The sequence below is a fragment of the Micropterus salmoides genome, unplaced genomic scaffold (assembly GCF_014851395.1).
Source record: "Micropterus salmoides isolate LMB-PRFRI ecotype aquatic unplaced genomic scaffold, ASM1485139v1 Ms_hic_scaffold_17, whole genome shotgun sequence".
NCBI classification, from domain to species: Eukaryota; Metazoa; Chordata; class Actinopteri; order Centrarchiformes; family Centrarchidae; genus Micropterus; species Micropterus salmoides.
The window spans coordinates 19,391,383-19,413,733 of NW_024040817.1; the positions used below are offsets into that span (position 1 = coordinate 19,391,383).

The 22,351-nt window shown below is 40.1% G+C and overlaps 2 protein-coding genes across 2 annotated transcripts; one reads left to right on the forward strand and one right to left on the reverse strand.

Annotated features, from left to right (window-relative positions):
- Positions 1-276: 276 nt before the first annotated feature.
- On the reverse strand, positions 277-11,608 carry fkbp9 (FKBP prolyl isomerase 9). The gene is made up of 10 exons (XM_038724974.1): positions 11,310-11,608; positions 10,109-10,254; positions 7,914-8,103; positions 7,673-7,818; positions 5,601-5,790; positions 4,234-4,379; positions 3,924-4,113; positions 2,261-2,406; positions 1,556-1,719; positions 277-1,434 (listed from the first exon to the last, which is right to left on the reverse strand). The coding sequence occupies exons 1-10, from the start codon at positions 11,510-11,512 to the stop codon at positions 1,255-1,257; spliced, it is 1,701 nt and encodes a 566-aa protein (XP_038580902.1). The 5' UTR covers positions 11,513-11,608; the 3' UTR covers positions 277-1,254.
- A 946-nt stretch (positions 11,609-12,554) lies between these two features.
- Positions 12,555-22,078, forward strand: LOC119907243 (cartilage associated protein). The gene is made up of 7 exons (XM_038724984.1): positions 12,555-13,126; positions 13,820-13,969; positions 19,519-19,690; positions 19,880-20,008; positions 20,173-20,318; positions 21,104-21,187; positions 21,693-22,078. Exons 1-7 carry the CDS (start codon positions 12,665-12,667, stop codon positions 21,768-21,770), a joined length of 1,221 nt encoding a protein of 406 aa, XP_038580912.1. The 5' UTR covers positions 12,555-12,664; the 3' UTR covers positions 21,771-22,078.
- Positions 22,079-22,351: the final 273 nt, after the last annotated feature.

The window sequence follows — 22,351 nt, forward strand, 5'->3', positions numbered from 1 at the left end:
GTGACATCACTTGAATTGACTTCAGTTGGGGCTGTTGATTACAAGTCTGAAAATGAAAAACAAATACCTTTGTAGCTCACTCCTCATCTCTGCATGAGGCTCGCAGCTTGAGGCTACATAAGCTGCTACTAGCATACAACACCGAATGTCCAACTGAACTGTTGGCAGTCGGTTGCACTGTGGGTAATGTAAGTGCTAGGTTTTGCCAAAGGAGAAGAAGTGTCTAAGGCAAACAGACACAGATTCAAGGACAAAAGAACAGACACAGTCTAGGCATATGTTTAGGTCAGGTCGGTCATTTAATGAAATAAAACTTTGTGTTGACATTGTCATCATCAAGGCTCAGTATTCTCCTTAATGAAAAAGTAAAACAAAAACGACATTCACACACACTTTTCTCTCTCTCGCACCCGCTCGCACACACACACACACACACACACTCACACACAAAGTCTTAAATTGTAATCAGGACATTTGGATGAAGACAAAAACAAGCAATGAAACAACTAGTTGACTGAAGTCACTGAAAGTATTTTGGATGATCTGAAGTGAAGAAAACACAGAAGAATTCCTGACATTTAAGTAAATCAGAGGAAGTTGTCAGCTGTAAACTATGCAAATAAAATGTTATTATAACTTAAAGCGCTCACTTACTTTCATTGATAAATGAGTGGTATCTCAAAATGTAACTTCTCTCCATCAGAATGTTTTTACAGTAAGTGATGACCGATTCGTTGCTGCTGGAAGACGGTCAGGTACTTCACAGACAAGCTGATACCCATTGAAAAGAAAAGTCATGGAGTGTTGAACGTAGAAATCAGGAAGAGAGATTTGATTTGTTCTCTCACACCAGTGCTTTTGTACCCTTCAAAATAAAACAAATGCCAAATAAAACAAGACAAGAACTTGATGGGAGAGGAGGTAAAAAAAAAAACGTAATTCACTGTCATTATAATACTCAAATTATTTGTTTTCTTTTGACCATTTATTTTTCAAAATCTTCTTATTCCTAAATTGTCCTTCTTTCTTCTCTGACTCATTTGGCACTTAAAGGACAAGATGCCCTTTGACCATCATCTAAGTCTTCAAAATAAAATAAAAATAAAATCTCTCAGCACATTTCTCACTCCACACTGGCTTACTTTACACATACAAGCACATCTTTTTCTAGGCTACCACCCACATATGTATAACAACCCCCCACTGTCTGACCCTTCAGCCTACACCCTGATCTGAGTTTTACACTCAGTCCCGTCATAGCTCGTCATGAGAGGCGGCTTCATCCGCTTTAAGTTTGAACTCTGTCTCTGTGATCTTTCCGTCTCCATCACGGTCCTGGTTGGAGAACATGTTGTCAATTATGCGATAAGGATCGAAGCCAGGGGCCAGGCGGCCTTTACCCTCGTTCACCTGCCGTATGATGTAGTCGGTAAACTATGGAAAGAAAGGAGAGATCAAATAAGATAAATTAAGGATACGTGGACCGTAACAAGAAGGGCTAATGTTTCCAATGTGCATTATTGCGTTAAAAATATTACAGCAAGTTATCACGTACCTCAGAGGGCTCCACCTGCTCGTTCTTGTCTTTGTCCATCTCAGAGAAGAGGTCAGGTGACACATCGTCGTTCCAGATGAACATGTAGCCTTCAGGAAGTCCTTCTTCCATTTCTACCAGGTCGACATCGAACACCAGCACGGCGCTCCCTGGAACCTCGCCAGCTACACACCAACGCAAACAAACAACTTTAGCTGGAGATGAAGTACATATATATTATAGATAAAGAAATATTTAACCGGTTGAGGGGAGTCTAGGATTATGCGTTTTAAAAGGGAGATTTTCCTTGTGTACGGTCTAGACCTGCTCTATATGAAAAGTGTCCTGAGACAACTTCTTTTATGATTTGGTGCTGTATAAAATAATATTTAATTAAATAAATATGGACCACCAGTGAGGAGTTTAGGGAACTACTGAACTAGCTTTGATGCTCAATCTCATTTGGTAATAAAGTGTTTATACACAGAGTTGGAGGAGATGTCTACCCTCTGAGTCCTTTTGATTTTATAATTATTTATTTTAGTGGCTGGACAGAGGAGGGTTAAAACCATCACACATTAAAGAATACCTCTCCAGTAAGAGTTCTTAGACACCTGTCCATTTTCACATGACTACACTCATAGGTACATGCATCAGAAAGCCCACCACCAAATATATCCTCTGTTATTATTACTGCACTAAATTGTGTGTGTGCGTGTAACTTACTGACTCCCCTCTCACCATAGCCCAGGTGAGGAGGAATAACAAGGTGCCTTTTCTCTCCCACACACATGTCCATCAGTCCGTCCTCCATCCCTGGGACGACCTGGTTGGCTCCCAGGACAATGTTGTATGTCTTTCCATAATTATACCTGAAACAAATTGAGACATAAGAAATAAGTGATTATTCTTAAACAAGCACACATATGGTGTTGCTTCTTGCAAGGTTCTTTAACACATATTTTCTTTTTGCCAAGTCGGTGCTACAGCATTTTTGTCACTGATTTTGTGTTTTCATATACAAAATTTTCATTTCAAATCATTAACTTACTCATTTCAAAGGTTTGCTATGTGAGAATGTAAGAGGTTTAATTTAAAAGATTTTGTTTCTTTGTCACAGGATTTAATGCATGTCTGCATTGTATCAAGTGTTTCAGTGGGTGAGAGGCCAAAGCTTGGTTTGAATCCAGGAAGTGAAGGTTTTGATGAGTGCAACTGGTGTCAAGGACATTTCAAGATGTTCAAGGCATTCTTGAAGATTAGCTTATTTTCATACGTATGATATTCTGTGTATCTAAATTTGTTTTCATGTACTATATTATGGTTTTATTAGTATGCTGTGTTGAAACTTGTCCTGTGAAAGTAAAATTTTATTATTTATTCATTTTATTAACAGCTGGATACACACACCCTGACTGGCTCTTGTAAAGTTAACTCAACTAAAATTTTGATGCAAACCATACAGGGCTGTATGGTGCCACTAATAAGAATATAAGGTGTATTTTAAATGAAGAAAGAAAGACAGAGTGCACTTGCAGAGGAAATGAAATGTTGTGCACTATTAATATAGACTAATAATAGAGTAACAGGCATATGAAGAAGAAATTAATATACGCCTTTCTCTCTCTTTATAGACACTATTTTCTCATCCTGTGCAGGACTACAAAACATACAAGAGATGTATACTCCTGAAGCAGACAGCAGATTGTTAATTCACCAAACAGGTATGATTACTACGGTGCTTACGTTGTGTTAAAGATACTGAGGATAAAGCACTTGGACTCGTCAAGTAAGAAACTGACTCATATCATATGGATGCCGCTGGTACCGGTGGACCCCATGTGTTTGTCTTTTTCCACAATGTTCAGTCAGTCCAGATATTCATAGATATTCATAATATCCAGAGGATGAATCCTAATTACTTTTATGACTCCCTGAATTTTCCTTTAGCGCCACCAGAACATTGAAATTTGCTACAGATATTTAAGGTCCCTAGAGGATACATTCACATTACTTTGTGGCACCAGCAGGTCAAGGTTTTTACTTATTCAGTAAAAAAATCTCAACATCTATTTGATGGTTGGCAGAACATTTTGTACAGACATTCATGGTCCCCAGAGGATGAATCCAAATCAATTTGGTCATCCCCTGATTTTTTTCTCTAGCGCCACCAGCACGGTGATGTATTTGGCTGTAATTGAGATATTGTTGTGTATTAATATATGCCATAAAAAATATATGCATGTGCTATGTAACCAAGGTGTGTCAGTTTTGGAAAATTGCTATAGATTGTATGTATTGGTTTTTAAGAAAATACAATGTAGCATCCCTTAGTTATAATGGTATCTCGTGGAGGAGGCCCTGAAGCGTCTCAAAGATGTTTACTCACGTGGAGTCGATGGGTGTGCCGTCCATCAGAGAAGCGTTGTAGTGATATTTGATAAAGTCTCCCTTTTTGGTTTGCTTATCACACTCTTCTGGCTTGTACGTGACAGTGACGTCAGTGCTGTCTGACGGGTTGTGGAAGTCGATGATGTCAATGTCAAACACCAGCACAGCTGAACCAGGGATCTTAGAGCCTGAGAGAGACATGGTAAAGGGGGAACAAAATAAAGAAAAAATAAATACATAAATACTGCAGACACCGGTGAGAGAACACTTTTGTTACACAGATAAGGGTATCCAAGCATTACACGCACCTGTGCCCTCCTCTCCATAGCCGAGATGTGGGGGGATGGTGATGGTGCGTTTCTCTCCCACACAGACTCCAATCAGACCCTCATCCATGCCGGCAATCACGTAGCCTCGACCCACATAGGTGTCATAAGTACGATTACGAGAGTAGCTGTGGACAACGGAGAGAATTATTAAACTGCCCCATAGAGAAAGACATCACAGTCAAGCTGGAAATTTATAGGTTTTTTTTTTCACAATATAAAGTCAGTTGTAATTTAATGACATATAGGCCTACAGGGGTTTTGGGCAGTGCACGGAAGAGTGCACCTGAGCACCTTAAAGAGATGACTATGCAATACAAAATGAGTCGGTTGCAGGGAGCAGGTTCAGAGAAAATCTTACCCCAAAAACCACTGTGCTTGTGTTGCAACCAGCTGTTGTTTTGGAGCATGCATTTGTGTTTTTTGATTACACAAACGCACAGTGTGGTGGCAAATTACAATATCAAGAACTTCACATTCCTGCTAAGAGTATAGAAGAGACATGGGGGGATTTCCTGAGCCCTTCACGTCTGTACAGAATGTGCTAAAAAAAAAAAAGAAAGCAGATAACAAGAAAGGCTTCAAGGCCAAACCCACAAGGCTGCAACAGCTGCAATGATGTAAAAGGTCCGACTGGTGTTTAGTAACTTCCTGAGCTGCAAATTATCAACGTTGCTGTTAGGTTTCCTTTTCTTCAGAAAGATAACAATACATTTTATATTTTTTGTCAACCTTACAGAGATTATCTAAAGCTATACTCAGGATAAAACAAACATATTTGCAGCACTGTTTCATTTTGTTACCATTACTGGAAAGTATCAGTATATTTCACTATGTATTATAAATTATTAGACTTGAGTATATTGTACAGTACACATTGTAGTGAATTTCTGTATTTGGCATATACAATAATATACATTAAAATGAAAATACAATCTTTAATATTCATCAACCTATGATTTTGGAAAACAATTTTAAATACATTCATTTTTAGTTTCTTTTTAGAATTTTTTTAGGGTAGTGTACATCATGTCTGCTTGTCAGTCAACCAGTCTCTCCCAAAGAGTTACAGCAAATGAATTTACCCTCTGATGTGAGTAGCAGCACAAGAAGAAAGAAGTTTCATAACTATTCAGAGGCTGCAGTATTACAAAATGGAAACAGGAAATTTCCAATTGTGTGTCTTAAGTTTCGATTCATCTTTCAATAGGTCTTCAGTGCACAGAGTGATGCTTCCACCCAGAGGCTACTTAAGGAACAACTTTTTAAACTTTAATTTTTATTGATAATCCAAAGATTTGAGTCTTTGGGTGTGGTTAACATGATGAATATTGAACATTGACACATACCTGGAATCAAAAAATGTTCCATCAAGGAGGCTTCCATTGTAGTGGTAGCGTACAAAGTCTCCAGCGACGGTTTTCCTTGTGCAGGTCTTGGGCACCTTCTGATTGGTCACTGAGATACTATCTCTGGGGTTGTGGAGGTCCAGAAGTACAACGTCAAACACCAGAGACGCCTGTCCTGGGATGTCACTACCTGGAGGGGAGGAGAAGAAGAACGGTTGAGGACAAGAAAGGAGGCAGGCAGGTGTGGTGACCATTATAAGGTGGCTCCGGAGACGCAGATTTTTAAAGGTGGCATCGTTAGCTCAGGCCGTGGGGACTTGGCGAAGATCCCCCTGAGCAAGGCCCTGTACCCCTGCCTGCAGCCCACTGCTCCTAATCAGGATGGGGTAACTGCTTACATTTTAAAAGTAAAGGAGATTAGATGAGAAGAACAACAGAAATATTCTTCTTCTTGACCATGACCAGGATAATTCAACTGTAAGGGAAACTACAGATTAGACATACATGTATAGCTGTGTTTGAATACCTGTACTGCATGCTGCATGTTTAATTTCTACTATGTATTCTGTATCGAGGGAATATTGACAAATGTCATAAAAAATGTCCTGTGGGAGAACCAGCTGATAAGAAACATTGTCCAAAGGGAGCATAAACAGAAGGAGACACAAGAAGACCTTTCCAAGGTATAAAAGAGGTGAAAAATTCATCGGTGCGTGTACTGCTAACTATTATACCTTTGTCTTGTTTACCTTTTTTAATAGAAAAAGAGGATAAATGTACATACGTAGGTAGAGAAATACTAAAACCTCAATTACTATATCCACAAATTTTTGATTGACTGAAGGGAATATACAGTGAAATAATTGCATTTTATTTTGAGCACTTGAACACAACTGAGAATATGGATCAACTGTCCTCAAATGTACAATCACTGACTGCGTTAAAAAAAATCATCCCAACCTAGCCAGTACTACTAGTGAACGCTGGGACACAACCCTCAAGCTTTTAATGATCCCATTCCCTATCAAACACATAGTCTTAAGATGTATTTAAATTCCAATTTACTATACTGGTACAGGTTACAAAATCAGGTAAACTCTCACGACTTTAATTCCTGATATAGGCAGAGGCGTAAGGCCTCTCTCTGTCTGGCAACCTTTGAGACTTCCTCATTGGCTCTGTACCTGCATCTGCATCAACAGTTCATCAATGGTGGTTACCTCTTTGAAAAGAGTGGATTTGCAAAATTGCCACGATAGAACTTCAGTACAAATAATGTAAATGTGACGGTAGGGAACCTTATAAAAAGCAAAGAGACATTTATTTATATTGTTATTTATGTATTGTTATTTAAACTTTTCTGATATCTAGCATTAAAGGTATGGCCTAATTTATGTTGTTTACGTGTTGTTGACACTCTCCCTCTGTTTCCAGTATTTATGCTAAGCTAACTGGCTGCTGACTTTAGCTCCATATCTGTCATACAAACAGAGTGGTATCGATCTTTTTAATTCAACTCTGCACAGAAAGTGAGTAACCATATTAAATACTGAACTATTACTTTACAGAGGTCAAAGCTTGTCGTGAGCTTTGGGGTGTGCTGAAGGAGTATAAAATGAAAACCTCTTCCTGATTTCCTGGTGAGCAAGAAGAAAATTGGACTTGAGGAATTAAACTACCTTAGAAAAGTGCATTTGGCTGGAAAATAAAGATAAAATCTATCATGAAAATTATATTTATCAAAGTTTATAAGGTAAAAAGTTGCAGTTTTTGCAAATAAATTGTTCAGGGTTAAAGTTTGGGACAATAAGAAGTCAACATTCTCTATCTCTGTCAAGACTGAAAGGGTAAAACAAGATGAGATGTACAGTTTAACTGCATATGTCTGTAATGTACTGTACTGCCACCTTGAGCTACTTGTGGGCAACTACAGCACCCGCTGCTTTTTAACCGTAATAATTATTAATCTCTTGTTTTTCTCAAAGCAGTAGAAGCTTTTAGGGGCTTGAAGTCACTCACAGAAATCTAATCAGACTCAAGGAAACACATAATAATAGAGAAACTGTACTCACCATCTCCATTCTCTCCATATCCAAGTGAAGGAGGCATAGTGATGATGCGTCTCTCTCCAACACACATTCCCAGGAGGCCCTGATCCATACCGGCAATCAGCCACCCAATCCCAACATAAGTGTCATAGGTACGCATACGGGTGTGGCTACAGGCAAGGATGGAGGAGAGAGGTTACTCATTTGTCTGCAAGTTGGTGTGAATGTCTTGTGTGTGAATGAGGGATTATACACAACAACAAACCTGGAATCAAACAGCGTCCCGTCCAGAAGGGTGCCATTATAGTGGTAGCGAATGAAGTCAGACACCTCCACCTTCCTGGAGCAGACAGACGGCAGGTGGTAGGTGTTGATCTGGACGCCGTCCTCCGGGTTCCAAACGTCCAGCAGCAGGACATCAAAGTGGAGGATGGAATCAGGGGGGATGATGTCACCTGAAGAGGAGGGAAAAGCAAGTCATTCCTTTCAAACAGGTTCTTGGTATCTGTGTCCTGTTTAATTATATTGTGAATAGTTGTTGGCTGATTGATTATTATGGTTACATTAACCAAAGGAGACATGGCCCCTGCACTCCAGAGGAGATCAGGCTCGCAGAGTCTGTTACTGGTTTTATCTCACTTCTTAAGACACGTTTCTACAAAAAAGTTTCACCGTGTGGCGCGTAATTAAATTCCCCTCATTTGCATATTGACTTGTTTTATTGATTGATTGTAAACCACTTTGCGTGATATCAATTTTTATTCAACTTGTCTGTTTTACATTTATTGCTATAAAGCACTTTGAAAGCTTTATTGAAAGTGCTATAGAAATCAAACTATTACAATTATTATTATTATTATTATTTGGACAAGTTAGGGGTTCATTCTGTCTGCAATTTTATGTATTATGGTTTATTTTCCATTGACATGATTAGTTGATTAATATATATATATAATAATCATTTCAGTCATATTTCTTGGTTTCAGCTTCACAAACATTGGATGCTTTTATTCTTGCTGAATATCTTTTGAGTTTTGGACTATTGGTCAGATAAAACTGTAAAATATGAGCAGATTAATCAACAATGAAAATAATCGTTAGTTGCAATCATATTGTCTCGTCTCTATGCTCCCTCCCTGCTCATTCCTCTTTGTAATCTTGTTTTACAATCTGGCCACAAGCTATCACTGTTAGAGAAACCACATTTAGGTCACACTGAGTGGTCACACTGATACTCATTTGTTATTAAGTTTAATAGGAAAGACAACTTCCACACTCACCTGGAAATCAAGTAAAGGACTTTATGGATCCAAACAACTTTAATGTTTCTTCTTTTTACAAAATGTTGACCCCATGAAGCTCAGAAGCTAAACACTGATCTCACAATGATATAAGTGTTGTTGAAATGTTGACCCTTTAAGACTACCTTCCCTTCTCCATGCAAGTTCTCTCTTACAAGTAGGTGATGATGAGTCAGAACTACCAATATTCTCCGTAAGAGATTTAATGCTTTGGAGTTGATATGGTTGAGAAGATGTTCATTAAACTGCTGCATTACAAATATAAATTTACATCAGTTGGTTTTTTTCTCAGGATGTGTGTGTTGTTCATGTTCAGAGACCTGAGGCATTTTGAGACGTGGGTGCAAATATTTTAATTAAATGAATCCTTTAAATATATTTAAACATGATTGATGAAGATAAAATCTTCCATATTAAGGAGATGGGAGGAGGACTGTGTCGGTGTCAGCCATTAAGTCCTTACTACTGATGAGCTGGCAGGTCTCTTTCCGCTTTGAATCTATTTTCTTCTTTCTCTCTGATGTTCCCTCTAATAAGGACACAGCCTCAGCTTTTACCTGTCCACACATGCCCCCCTGTCTCCACTTTCTCTCTCCCCCAATATCTAACTATGCCATGCACACACAACACACAAATAGCACACAGGTCTCTACATGTAAACAGAGCCTCGACATTTTTTTCATCACTACAATCATATGCAAATATAGCAACATTTTCTGACACAAACCCTCTTTATGTTCATGCGGAGTTCAAGATCTAGAAAGTTTCTCGTCCTGCTGCTGATGCTCTCGCATTTGCGCATTTGCGAGAGCATCCTGGTTTGTGATGTCCCTGTGACATCATTCAACATGGATGCTTGGGAACATCCCACTTCCTCTCTGCTTCGGTTGACTCCAATACAACACATTACGCTACTTTCTGCTATAATTTTTGTGCCCTGTGTTGCTGCCAAAGTCCCACCAAATTCTCTCATTGTTATAGAGAAGAGTGCCAACTGTGTACTTAGTCATCTGTGTATTTATAACGACTCCCCTGAGGAATAAACACTGGCCTGTCCTAAAACTCAGTGGAGAAAATGTTATATTGTCAGTCAGTGTCATAATGCTGCAAAGGGATGTGCTAATATGACAAGAAGTTTAAAAGACATAAATATACACACCATATCCCTGTTTTCCGTAGGCGAGGTGAGGTGGGATCTTGACCAGACTTCTCTCATTGACACACATCCCCACCAGAGCTTTGTCCATCCCTTGGATCAGCTGCTTCTTGCCAACAAACACGTTATAGGTGCTGCCACGGTCATAACTGAAACAGACACACATAAACACATTACTTTTATACCTGTGAAGATGCAAATGCCTGTATTACATGAATTCTCTGCATTGCTCCAACTACAAATGTAATAATACCCTAAAACAAACTAAGTTTCCTATGCTCCCTGGCTACAGGTTTCCCCCAAAAAACCTTTTAATGGGGAAACAATGAAAGAAACCTCATGAAGAGCAACAGAGAAGGGATCCCTCTCCCTGAATGGACAGACATTGTGTGTACAGAACAGACCAACTGAGTAGAATTACAATGTAGGCAATGATGATATCAAAGTTATGAATAGATTATAACACATGAAGAATATGGATTTGGGAGGACGTCGAGCAAATTACGGTATCAAACAGATAGGACCTGGGACTTTTTCTAAAATAGGCTATAAGAAATATAAGATGTATCAAATGGCCAGATTAAAATGACTATTTAGTTATAAGTGAGCACATGGCTTCTCTACAAGACAGAGTCCAAATTTAGCTAATACTGGAGGACCTGCCTTACTGAACTTCAGTAGTTCAAATTCTTTAACCAATGTGCAGTTCTTTAAATGACCAAAAAAAACGAGACACAAAGACTTAGGTTTCTGGGGGCCCTGGAAAGTCGACCACTTTGCAAGGCACACTTTTATTACTGTTGACTTGCTCAGTGGTTCCCAAAGTGGCGTCCAGGGGACTTTCAGAGGTCCTGGAAGCAGTTTCAACATTACGCATGAGGACTTGGTCCACAGGTTTTTATGAACCCAGTGAGATCAAGTGGACTAATATTGATATATAAAGTATCATCTAATAGCAAAATCTCGAATGAAATATGGGTCATATGTGTAGGCCTCAACCCTGTGGGGGTCGCTAATATGAAAAGGTTTAGGAGCCCTTGGATTAAGCATGTTAGTCAGCCTGCCTGCCTGCCTGCGTGGCTAACAGGGGCGAACCACTAAACGCGCCCTTTTACGCATCGCGCTCGTGTCGTGCTCCCGATCGCCTCTGCACGGAGAGACTAAAGTGAAAATAAAGTAGGCTAATTCTTGGCGTGGTACTCACCTGGAGTCGAACTTCGTGCCGTCCGGAAACGTGCCAATGTAGTGATACCTGACATAATCCCCCACTTTGACTGCGCGCACACACTGCTCTGGCACGAAAGTTTTCTCAATGAAGATGTCGTCTAACGGTACCGGAGGAGCGTTGCAGGCGGCGAACGCCACCAGCACCGACAAAAACAGCATCCCCTGCACGCACTGGATCATTTTCTCTACTGATAAACTCTATGACGTTGCAGGTAACTGCGGATACGGCCTGTATGTGTGTGCGTTGCCTGTTCTCCAGAACTTTGGTTTCCTCTACTCCCAATTTAGAAGCCCTGCCCCCGGTCCCAGGGCAGGAACGATCACGTGTCAAGACAGAGAAAAAACGCACAACATCCGGTTATACTTTGAAGATAAAACCTCAACTGATGACCTAAGCGCAATTTTTTATTCATAAAACTCAAATAAATAAGGATGAAAACATATACTGTGATGTATGTCTGAGACACAAAGAAATACAAAGACATTTTAAGTAGCCAATTGCACTTTTATGTTGAAATTACAATCCATATTTCCTGTCTCAACCTGCTTCTTTCTGACTGACTTGACGTACTCTGGGGATTGAATGGGATCGTTTTGGGCACCACGTATTGCTCTTGCGCAGTGCAGCCTCTGGTATGTGTCAACGTGGTAACGTAGGGGTCTCCACACAACTGCAGACACATCCCCCTCACTCTAAATCAGAGTAATGCAAACATCTAGATGACCTACGCCCCTGAAATGGAGTCAAATGTTAACAATGAGCAGGATGCATAGAGTTTGCTCTTAGACGATGTTATATATTACACTGTTATGTTGGTGGGGTTCAAGCCCTTTGGAAGGGGGTAGACCAGACAGGAATGTCTCTACGTGGCAGTTGGAGGGGGAGGGACACTCCACTCTCACCGGGAGTTTAATTAGTGACGAGAGAAAACAGTTTTTAACTTTAAAGAGAGGTATTTCATGTGTAGGCCTATATGTTATTCAGTCTTGAATTAAAAATAGTAAAAAGTCCGTCCACTTTATATAAAAACTAGCCAACATGAAATTCTCCCTCATGATGTTTGGCAACATTATATAAGATCTAGTCTCTGTCAAGTTTTTACTTGTACTGTATTTGGACAGAACAACAGCAGTGATTTACTTGTGTGATTTAGTGGGAGGAGCAGCTCCAGCAGCCCCCACCCGCCGGGGCGACTGTTCCAGCCCTGCGCCCGGGGGAGGGGAGGCTTTGTCCGGATACGTGGTGGATCTTAAGGCGGTCCTAAAGACCCACGCACACCGAAAGTCCTGGATCAACCCAGCCAGCCCCTCCACCGTTTATCAAACTTAAAAATGGCACCCTCCACTTCTTCCCAACTTTTCTCTGCGCTATTAATCGCATTGTCCATCTCTACTGTGAACTCTCAGTATGAAAAATACAGCTTCAGGAGTTTCCCCAGGAATGAGCTGATGCCTCTGGAGTCCGCTTACAAATACGCACTGGACCAGTACACCGGGGAGAAGTGGAAGGACACGGTGGACTACATGGAGGTGTCTTTGCGGCTGTACCGGTTGCTGCGGGACAGCGAGGCCTTCTGCAACCTCAACTGCAGCTCCGTGAGGCTGGACGACGAGCAGAAGTTTGCGGAGTTTCCAGAGCTGCGGGCGTTTGGTAACGTTATGAAGAGGGCGCAGTGCCTGAAGCGCTGCAAACAGGGGCTGCCCGCTTTCAGACAGACCATGCCCAGCCGGGACACCATAGAAGAGTTTGAGAGGAGAGAGCCGTACAAATACCTACAGTACGCCTACTTCAAAGTAAGTAAATATTTTGAATGTGGGGTCATCAGGGGGGCCAAATTACCCATCCAAGTCGAACATATAGAGGACTTGTATGGGTCTACATGTATTAATTTACGTTGTGATGATAAATATAAGATGATTTTTACTCTAGTTTTTCACTGACTTTTCCTATAATGCGTTCTGACGTCAGCTGCGTGCCACGGATGCACGCCTGGGCCCCCCTCCGGCTCTGCAAGAGGGGAGATCCTGAACCTTTTACCTGTGTACTTGTGATTTCTTGTCCTCCCTATTAAGAAGTAATAACACTAATAATGAGGACATTTCTACTGGTCACCTCTACAAGGAACTACTGTGGGAACTAGTTTAGATTTGAATCAATATTTTTAAGGTTGTGCAGTTGTGTCATATATATATACAATATATGGTACATACTGTATACACATGTATGTATACATATAAAGTGTAACATTGGTTGGGGGGTGTACATAACTGGTCTTCTAAAGTAATGGTAACTCCTTAGCACAATGGCACAATATAAAACTATAGTTTACCACTACATACTGTGACAGTCTGAAGAAACAAGGAATAAATAAGTAACGACCTGATAACTGACACATCACATAAAAGTAGTTCCTGAATTATTATTTCCTCTACTGATGAGCACAACAAATCGCTGTTTACAATATGGGTTTGTGTTATTTCTTCCAGTCTGACAACCTGGCCAAGGCCGTGTCTGCTGCCCACACATTCCTGCTGAAACACCCAAACGATGAGATGATGCAGAGGAACATGGCCTACTACAAGAGTCTGCCTGGAGCCGAAGAACACCTGAAAGACCTGGAGACCAAATCCTATGAGGTACACACACACACACACACACACACAGTCAGATTCTCTTTAGTTGGCATCGTAGAGGCAAGAAGCAAACATGGGGAGGCTGCATGCATGCAAGAGACACACCCATACCCACATTATGAATGTACACAAACACAAACCCTCCTATTATTGGCTATGTGGGCGTGCTTATGTGGTAGCAGCCTGTGGTGAATCGGCAAAGCTGGCCACATCATAGGTGGATACATTTAGTATCCTTTTTTTTAAAAATATTTTATTTTTCTGTTTTATATACATAATGCATACAAACAGGTCAGTAACCCCCCCCCCAAATTTTCAAAAAGGTGTTATATCGTTTCCTAAGACAATAAGTGATTTTTTCCAGGGGAATACAGCTATTCATCTCAACAGACCACCTGTCAATAAGAAGAAGGGAGCCAGATTTCCATGACACTGCAATGCACTTCTTAGCCACACATAGAGCAATTTCAATGAATTTGAGTTGTGCATTGTTTAGAGAACGGCGAATACTTGTAAAGTTCCCAAATAAACATGGTTCAGGGTCTACAGGAACATTAACTCCTGTGATCCTGGTTAGAGTGGAGCTGATATCATGCCAAAAAGGCCAAACTTTCATACACCGCCAGGTACAGTGCAAAAAGGAGCCAACTTCAGTATTACATCTGAAGCACATTTCTGACAAGTTAGATTTGAATGAGTGTAATTTTTCTAGGGTAAGGTATAGTTGATGTAGAATATATTATATATATATATAGTAAATCTGCATCGGGCATTGATAATAGTTGACAAGCTGTTGCGACATAATTCTATCTAAAGGTGTTCATCAATTGCAACACTGAGATCTGACTCCCATTTTATTCTAGACTTATGCATACCTGGTTTTGGGCCATCATTCAACAACAGGCAATACATTTTGGAAATAAATTTGTATGTGTTCCCATCATAAAGAAATCTTTCAGGCAGAGTCATTTCAGGACCCACATTAGCTCTCAAAAGGATCTTAGTTGGAGATAACAGTAAAAGGTTTGATTGGACAGGTTATATTTCCTCTTCAGGTGCTTAAATGACAAGAAAAGTCCCTTGTCAAAGCAATTCTCCAAGTGTTGGGATTCCCCTATGATGCCATATGTCCAGAATCTTATTATCAAGAGTCATTGGAATAACTTCATTTTGCTATAAAGGTGTTTTAGGTGACAGTCCTACCTTCAATCCAAGACTTTTGTGAACCTCATACCAATTTTTTATCAGATACCTCAATATTGGGTTATCTGTCCTCTTGTGTACAGTTCCAGAATTATGTTTATACAGTGTCTTGCGAAAGTATTCGGCCCCCTTGAACTTTTCGACCTTTTGCCACATTGCAGGCTTCAAGCATAAAGATATAAAACTGTAATTTTTTGTGAAGAACCAACAACAAGTGGGACACAATCATGAAGTGGAACGAAATTTATTGGATATTTCAAACTTTAACAAATAAAAAACTGAAAAATTGGGCGTGCAAAATTATTCAGCCCCCTTAAGTTAATACTTTGTAGCGCCACCTTTTGCTGCGATTACAGCTGTAAGTCGCTTGGGGTACGTCTCTATCAGTTTTGCACATCGAGAGACTGAAATTTTTGCCCATTCCTCCTTGCAAAACAGCTCGAGCTCAGTGAGGTTGGATGGAGAGCGGTTGTGAACAGCAGTTTTCAGTTCTTTCCACAGATTCTCGATTGGATTCAGGTCTGGACTTTGACTTGGCCATTCTAACACCTGGATAGGTTTATTTGTGAACCATTCCAGTGTAGATTTTGCTTTATGTTTTGGATCATTGTCTTGTTGGAAGACAAATCTCCGTCCCAGTCTCAGGTCTTTTGCAGACTCCATCAGGTTTTCTTCCAGAATGGTCCTGTATTTGGCTCCATCCATCTTCCCATCAATTTTAACCATCTTCCCTGTCCCTGCTGAAGAAAAGCAGGCCCAAACTATGATGCTGCCACCACCATGTTTGACAGTGGGGATGGTGTGTTCAGGGTGATGAGCTGTGTTGCTTTACGCCAAACATAACGTTTTGCATTGTTGCCAAAAAGTTCGATTTTGGTTTCATCTGACCAGAGCACCTTCTTCCACATGTTTGGTGTGTCTCCCAGGTGGCTTGTGGCAAACTTTAAACAAGACTTTTTATGGATATCTTTAAGAAATGGCTTTCTTCTTGCCACTCTTCCATAAAGGCCAGATTTGTGCAGTATACGACTGATTGTTGTCCTATGGACAGAGTCTCCCACCTCAGCTGTAGATCTCTGTAGTTCATCCAGAGTGATCATGGGCCTCTTGGCTGCATCTCCGATCAGTCTTCTCCTTGTATGAGCTGAAAGTTTAGAGGGACGGCTGGGTCTTCTTGATTTGCAGTGGTCTGATACTCCTTCCATTTCAATATTATCGCTTGCACAGTGCTCCTTGGGAAAAGCTTGGGAAATCTTTTTGTATCCAAATCCGGCTTTAAACTTCTCCACAACAGTATCTCGGACCTGCCTGGTGTGTTCCTTGTTCTTCATGATGCTCTCTGCACTTTAAACGGACCTCTGAGACTATCACAGAGCAGGTGCATTTATACGGAGACTTGATTTCACACAGGTGGATTCTATTTATCATCATTAGTCATTTAGGTCAACATTGGATCATTCAGAGATCCTCACTGAACTTCTGGAGAGAGTTTGCTGCACTGAAAGTAAAGGGGCTGAATAATTTTTCAGTTTTTTATTTGTTAAAAAAGTTTGAAATATCCAATAAATTTCGTTCCACTTCATAATTGTGTCCCACTTGTTGTTGATTCTTCACAAAAAATTACAGTTTTATATCTTTATGTTTGATGCCTGAAATGTGGCAAAAGGTCAAAAAGTTCAAGGGGGCCGAATACTTTCGCAAGGCACTGTAAATGAAGTCACTGTAGACCTTTTCTTTCATGGGGTGCAGTCTGATTTTTGTCCAAGAAGGGGCGTCACTGCCCTCAAAAATGGATGAGATGAACCTCATTTGAGCTGCCAAGTAGTAGATTTTAAAATTTGGTAATCGAAGTCCCCTTGAGCCATAGTCCCATGTTAGCTTTCCCATGGATTTCTGGGGTACTTTACAATTCCTTAAAAATGGTCTGATATATCTATTGAGAGTTTTGAAGAAGGATTGTGGTAATGGAATGGGCAGGGATTAAAACAAATATTTTAATCTCGGTTGTACATTCATTTTAATACAGTTAACTCTTCCAATCAGGGTGAGAGGCAAGCCCATCCATCTTGGTATCATCCTCAATCTTACTGAGCTGTGGGAGGTAATTCAATTTGTACAGGTTTTTGAGGTTGTTGTCTACAAATATCCCAAGGTATTTTATACCATCCATAGGCCATCTAAATTGACTTGTAATTTTATGAACTGTTTGACCCACCTGAAAAAACCTTTATATCAGGATCTTGTCTAATTGCTTCAGCTAAAGGCTCGATTGCCAAGACAAAAAGTGCAGGAGACAAAGGGCATCCCTGTCGAATTGATCTGCGTAAAGGGAATGTAGATGAAACCTGTCAATTGGTGCTGATTTTTGCCTGGGGTTTATGGTATAGAGTTTGAATCCAACTAATAAATAATAGACCAAACCCAAACTTGGCCAACACTTTAAATAAATAATAAATAAATATGGCCACTCTAGCCTATCAAAGGCTTTTTCAGCGTCTAAAGCCACAGCTATACTGGGTTCCATTTCAGATTTCGTTACATTTAGTATCCTTCATTTAGGGCCTTCAGTGGTCCTTTACATGGCAGAAGTGGCCCCAGCAAAATAAGGAGTCAGGGGTTTCTTCTCCACCCTCCTTCTTTTACCATACAAAAATGTATATGCTTTTATGTTTTATCTCATGTCAGTTTTTCTAACCTGGCCCTGACAGAAAAGATTATTCATGCAGATGTTGTCTTTATACAACCCCGTTTCCCAAAAAGTTAGCACGCTGTTTAAAATGCAAATAAAAGCAAAATGTGATGACATGCAAAACATTGAAATCTCATATTTAATTTAAATGAGCAGAAAGACAACTTATCAGATGTTGAAACCGGGAGATTTTTTTTGTTTTTGGAAAATCTATTTCTAATTCGGTGGCAGCAACACCACATTTCAAAACACTGGGACAGTGGCAACAAAATACTGGAAAAGTTGTGCAATGCTAAAAGAAAACACCTGGTGGAACATCTCACAATTATTCAGGTCATCTGGCAACAAGTTAGTAACATGATTGGGTACAAAAAGAGCACCCTAGTCTTTTTGAAGTAAAGCTGGAGAGGGGTTCACCGCTCTGTGAAAGACTGAACTGGCAAATACTGCAACAATTTAAGAATAATGTTTCTCAATGTAAAATTGAGACTGTGGGTATTTCATTGTCTACAGTGCATAATATCATTAAAATATTTGGAATATCAGAAAAAAGGGACATGGCCAAAAACCAATTTTGGATGGCTGTGACCTCTGGGCCCTCAGATGGCAGTGCATCAAAAACAGACACGATTCTGTAGTGGACATCACTGCATGGACTGAGGAACACTTCCAAAAAACATTGTCTGTGAACACAGTTCCACAAATGCAAGTTGAATCTCTACCATGCAAAGATGAAACTGTATATAAATCAGATATAGAAATGCCGCCGCCTTTTGTGCATCCTAGCTCATTTAAGATGGACTGAGTCGAATTGCAAAAACTGTCCAGTGGTCTGACAAGTCAAAATTTAAAATTCTGCTTGGAAATCACGGATTCCATATCCTCGGGGCTAAAGAGAAGAGGGACCATCCGACTTGGTGTAAATGCACAGTGCAAAAACATCTGTAATGAGATGGGGACGGATTAGTTTACATGGCATGGGTAATCCACCATTGATGCTTATAAGTTATATATAGAGGTTTTGGAGCAACATATGCTGCCATGTAGACAATGTCTTTTTCAGGGATGGCCTTGCTTATTTATTATCATTCGGCACATAATACAACAGCATTGCTCTGTATTAAAAGAGTCCCCTAAACTGGCCTGCCTGCAGTCCCGACTTGTCACCCACTGAAAATGTTTGGCGCAAGATAAAATGTAAAACACGACAATGGAGCCCCCGAACTGTTGAGCAGCTGAAATCCTACATCACCCAAGAATGGGAAAACATAGACAGAATATAATATAATACAGAGTGTTGTTAGAAGAAGAAAGAAGAGGTGATGCAAGAGAGTTATAAATGTGACCCTGTCCTAACAGTTTTTGAAACATGTTGCTGGCATTAGAATTCTAAATGGACATATCATTTTCTAAAAACAATCAATTTTCAGTTTCAACATTTGATAACTATGACTATTTTTAGTTAAATTAATAAAATAAAACTTCTTTGAAATGACTGCCATTCATTGAATACCTCATAATAGTGGGCAGATACAGATCATTTAATCTAATCATTGCATTGAAAATATCATCAACTAGGATTTTTAACCAGGTGGAAGGCTTCAGTGATGCCCAAAATGAACATTAAATGACTGATATTTTTATGGGTGTGTTGCTGCAGACATTGTTTGTGCGTGCGGTGCGGGCGTATAATGGAGAAAACTTCCGTACCTCAGTGTCAGACATGGAGCTGGCTCTGAGGGACTTCTTCAAGGTCTACGATGAATGTCTGGCTGCATCTGAGGGCCCCAGGGATGTCAAAGACTTTAAAGACTTCTACCCCTCCATAGCTGGTCAGTTAATAACGGTCTCATCTGCAGTATCTCTGTTCCGACTCTGTTCCTCCTCCCCAGTCCACCTGTCACTGCATTTTGTTTCTTAGATAATACAGCCCCTTTTACATCTGTCATTTAATTAAGCCTTTTTTGTTATAGCTAAGTTTAATCTAGTGCTGAGCTTTGATTTTGTTTCTTTCTTTACAGATCACTATATAGAGGTCCTTGACAGGAAAGTGAGGTGTGAAAGTGAACTGACACCTGTCGTAGGGGGATTCATTGTTGAGAAGTTTGTGGCCACCATGTACCACTATCTGCAGTTCGCCTATTACAAATGTGAGTAGCATGTTGTTTTGTTATTGCTAACAATTTTGCAACTATGTACATGTAGGACTGTTTTGAAGTGTAGTGATGAAACTAGAGCACTCTTGTCCTTTGGAGTTTCCTACTTTTATCAAGGAAAATCTCTGTATTAAGTGCTGTAATTGTTGTGTTTTCAGTGAATGACCTGAAGAACGCAGTACCGTGTGCAGCCAGCTACATGCTCTTCGACCCCAGCGATGAAGTTATGAAGAATAACGTGGCCTATTACCAGTTCCACAAAAGCCAGTGGGGACTGACAGAAGAGGACTTCCTCGCCAGATCAGTGAGACATATTAATGACTACAAACCTTATTAAACCTTACACTGAAGAACACACAGTTCCTGTTCCAATTTTTCATCTTTAAGAACACCTTAAAGGAATAGTTTTACATTTTGGGAAACTGATCGTTAGATGAGAAGATCAATATCCCACTAATGTCTGTGCGGTAAATGTGAAGCCAGATTCCCTGTGTTTCCGGTCTTTATGTAAAGCTAAACAAAGTGGTTGCTGGCTCTAGCTTTATATTAACCAAGAAAGCAAATACTTGCATTCCCCAAAATGTTAAAAAAATGTTACAAATAAACTACTGCTTTAGTTGGTTTAAATGCTAGTGTCTTCTAGACAGTTAGATGAGAAGATCAATGCTACACTCATGTCTGTACAGTCAGTTTAAAGTGTTAGCTTACCTTAGCAAAACAAGGAAAACAGCTAGCTCTGTCTGATGGTAACCAAGTTTGACCATAAGCACCTCTAAAGCTCACTAATTATCACATTATATCTAATTCGTTTGAACCACCTAAAAACATGCTTTGTAGCGTCTTGTGTGGACAGAACCAGGGTAGCTGTTTCCCCCTTTTTCAGTGTTTGTGCTAAGCTAAACTAACCGGCGGGTGGGGAGTAGTACAATAAAGCAATTAAGCGTATTTACCAAATATCAAACTATTCCTGTAATGTTCCCTGGTCTAACTACATGTCAAATTGACCTAGCACAGTGTTCTTTCTTGGTTTTGTGTCTTTGGTTCACTTTAACGCACATTTTACCTGTTATGCCTGCTTGTGTGTTACAGGAGGCAGTGCGGTACTACAATCTGACCACCATGCAGCTACAAATGTTGGAGTTCTCCAGACAGCGCCTGGTGAGCGACGATGAGGTGCGTGCCTGTGTTTACATATATGTATGTGTTGGTGCAATAGTTACTGTCTATCCTTATAAATAGACCTGCGTGATTCCCATAAAATCATCTAGTTTGGATTAGGTGATTTGCGGCTCTCATAGGCTAGTCTTGTGTAATTTATGGAAAAACCCTGGATTCTTCAGTCTGGTCACATGACCCTGCAGTACAATGTGGGCCCTGTGTTTATCAGGCTGCAATATGATAGAAGCCATAGGGTGGCAGCACGACACTGGCATTTCTTTAAGTTGTTATGATGGAGCACAAGGACTGTGGCCATCAGGGCAACCCAACATAAGCCAGGATTACATGCTGTATGTGGTAAATACCATTCAGTTCTTGACTGTAATCTCTTTAGTAATGCCAGGTATGAGAACTCACAGATAGAACTGTGCGTGGGAGGATTTATGCTAATTCACTTGAAACAAAACAGACCCTCTTGAGTTGTCTCTTTTCCTTTTTCCTTTTTCATTTGTGTCTGCAGGGGGAGGTGGTGGAGTTTATAGATGAGTTCCTGGATGAGGATACATTCCCCGTGTTGGAAGGTCCTCCAAAACACTGAAAAACAATCTCAAGCAGCATAACACCTCCCAGTTTGTATTTAATGGGTTTTGTACAAGGCTCTGATTGGTCACTGTGTTCTCACCTGCAGATCCACATCCTGAATATTTTAAAATGTCCTATTTTGTGCACTAAATATCATGTTCTGAGGTATGGACATACAGCACAGTGGCTAAAGACAATAATGATAAAAGAGACAAGAAACATTTTTACTCACTGTTTTATGGATTTCTTCCTCCACTGTGAATCATGTATGTTGTATTTTATACAATGAAATGATAATAAAACATCAGGTCTTTCAAGAAATAATCACAGTGTTGTTGTAATACTACAGTTGCTTGTTTTGGGGATGTGGGCAGTTGTGAATAACACCCCTTTAGTCTAGGTCTGCAACCACATCTTCCACTTACTTTTTCAACCACTATATGTTTGGTCTATGAAATGTGAGTAGATAGTGAAATATATTGATAATTCTTAAAGCCCTATTTTATGTCTTCAGATTGCTTGTTCAGTCCAACCAACCATCCAGAACCCCAAAATTTACTATCACATAAACAGACACATTTGAGAGCCTGAAACTCT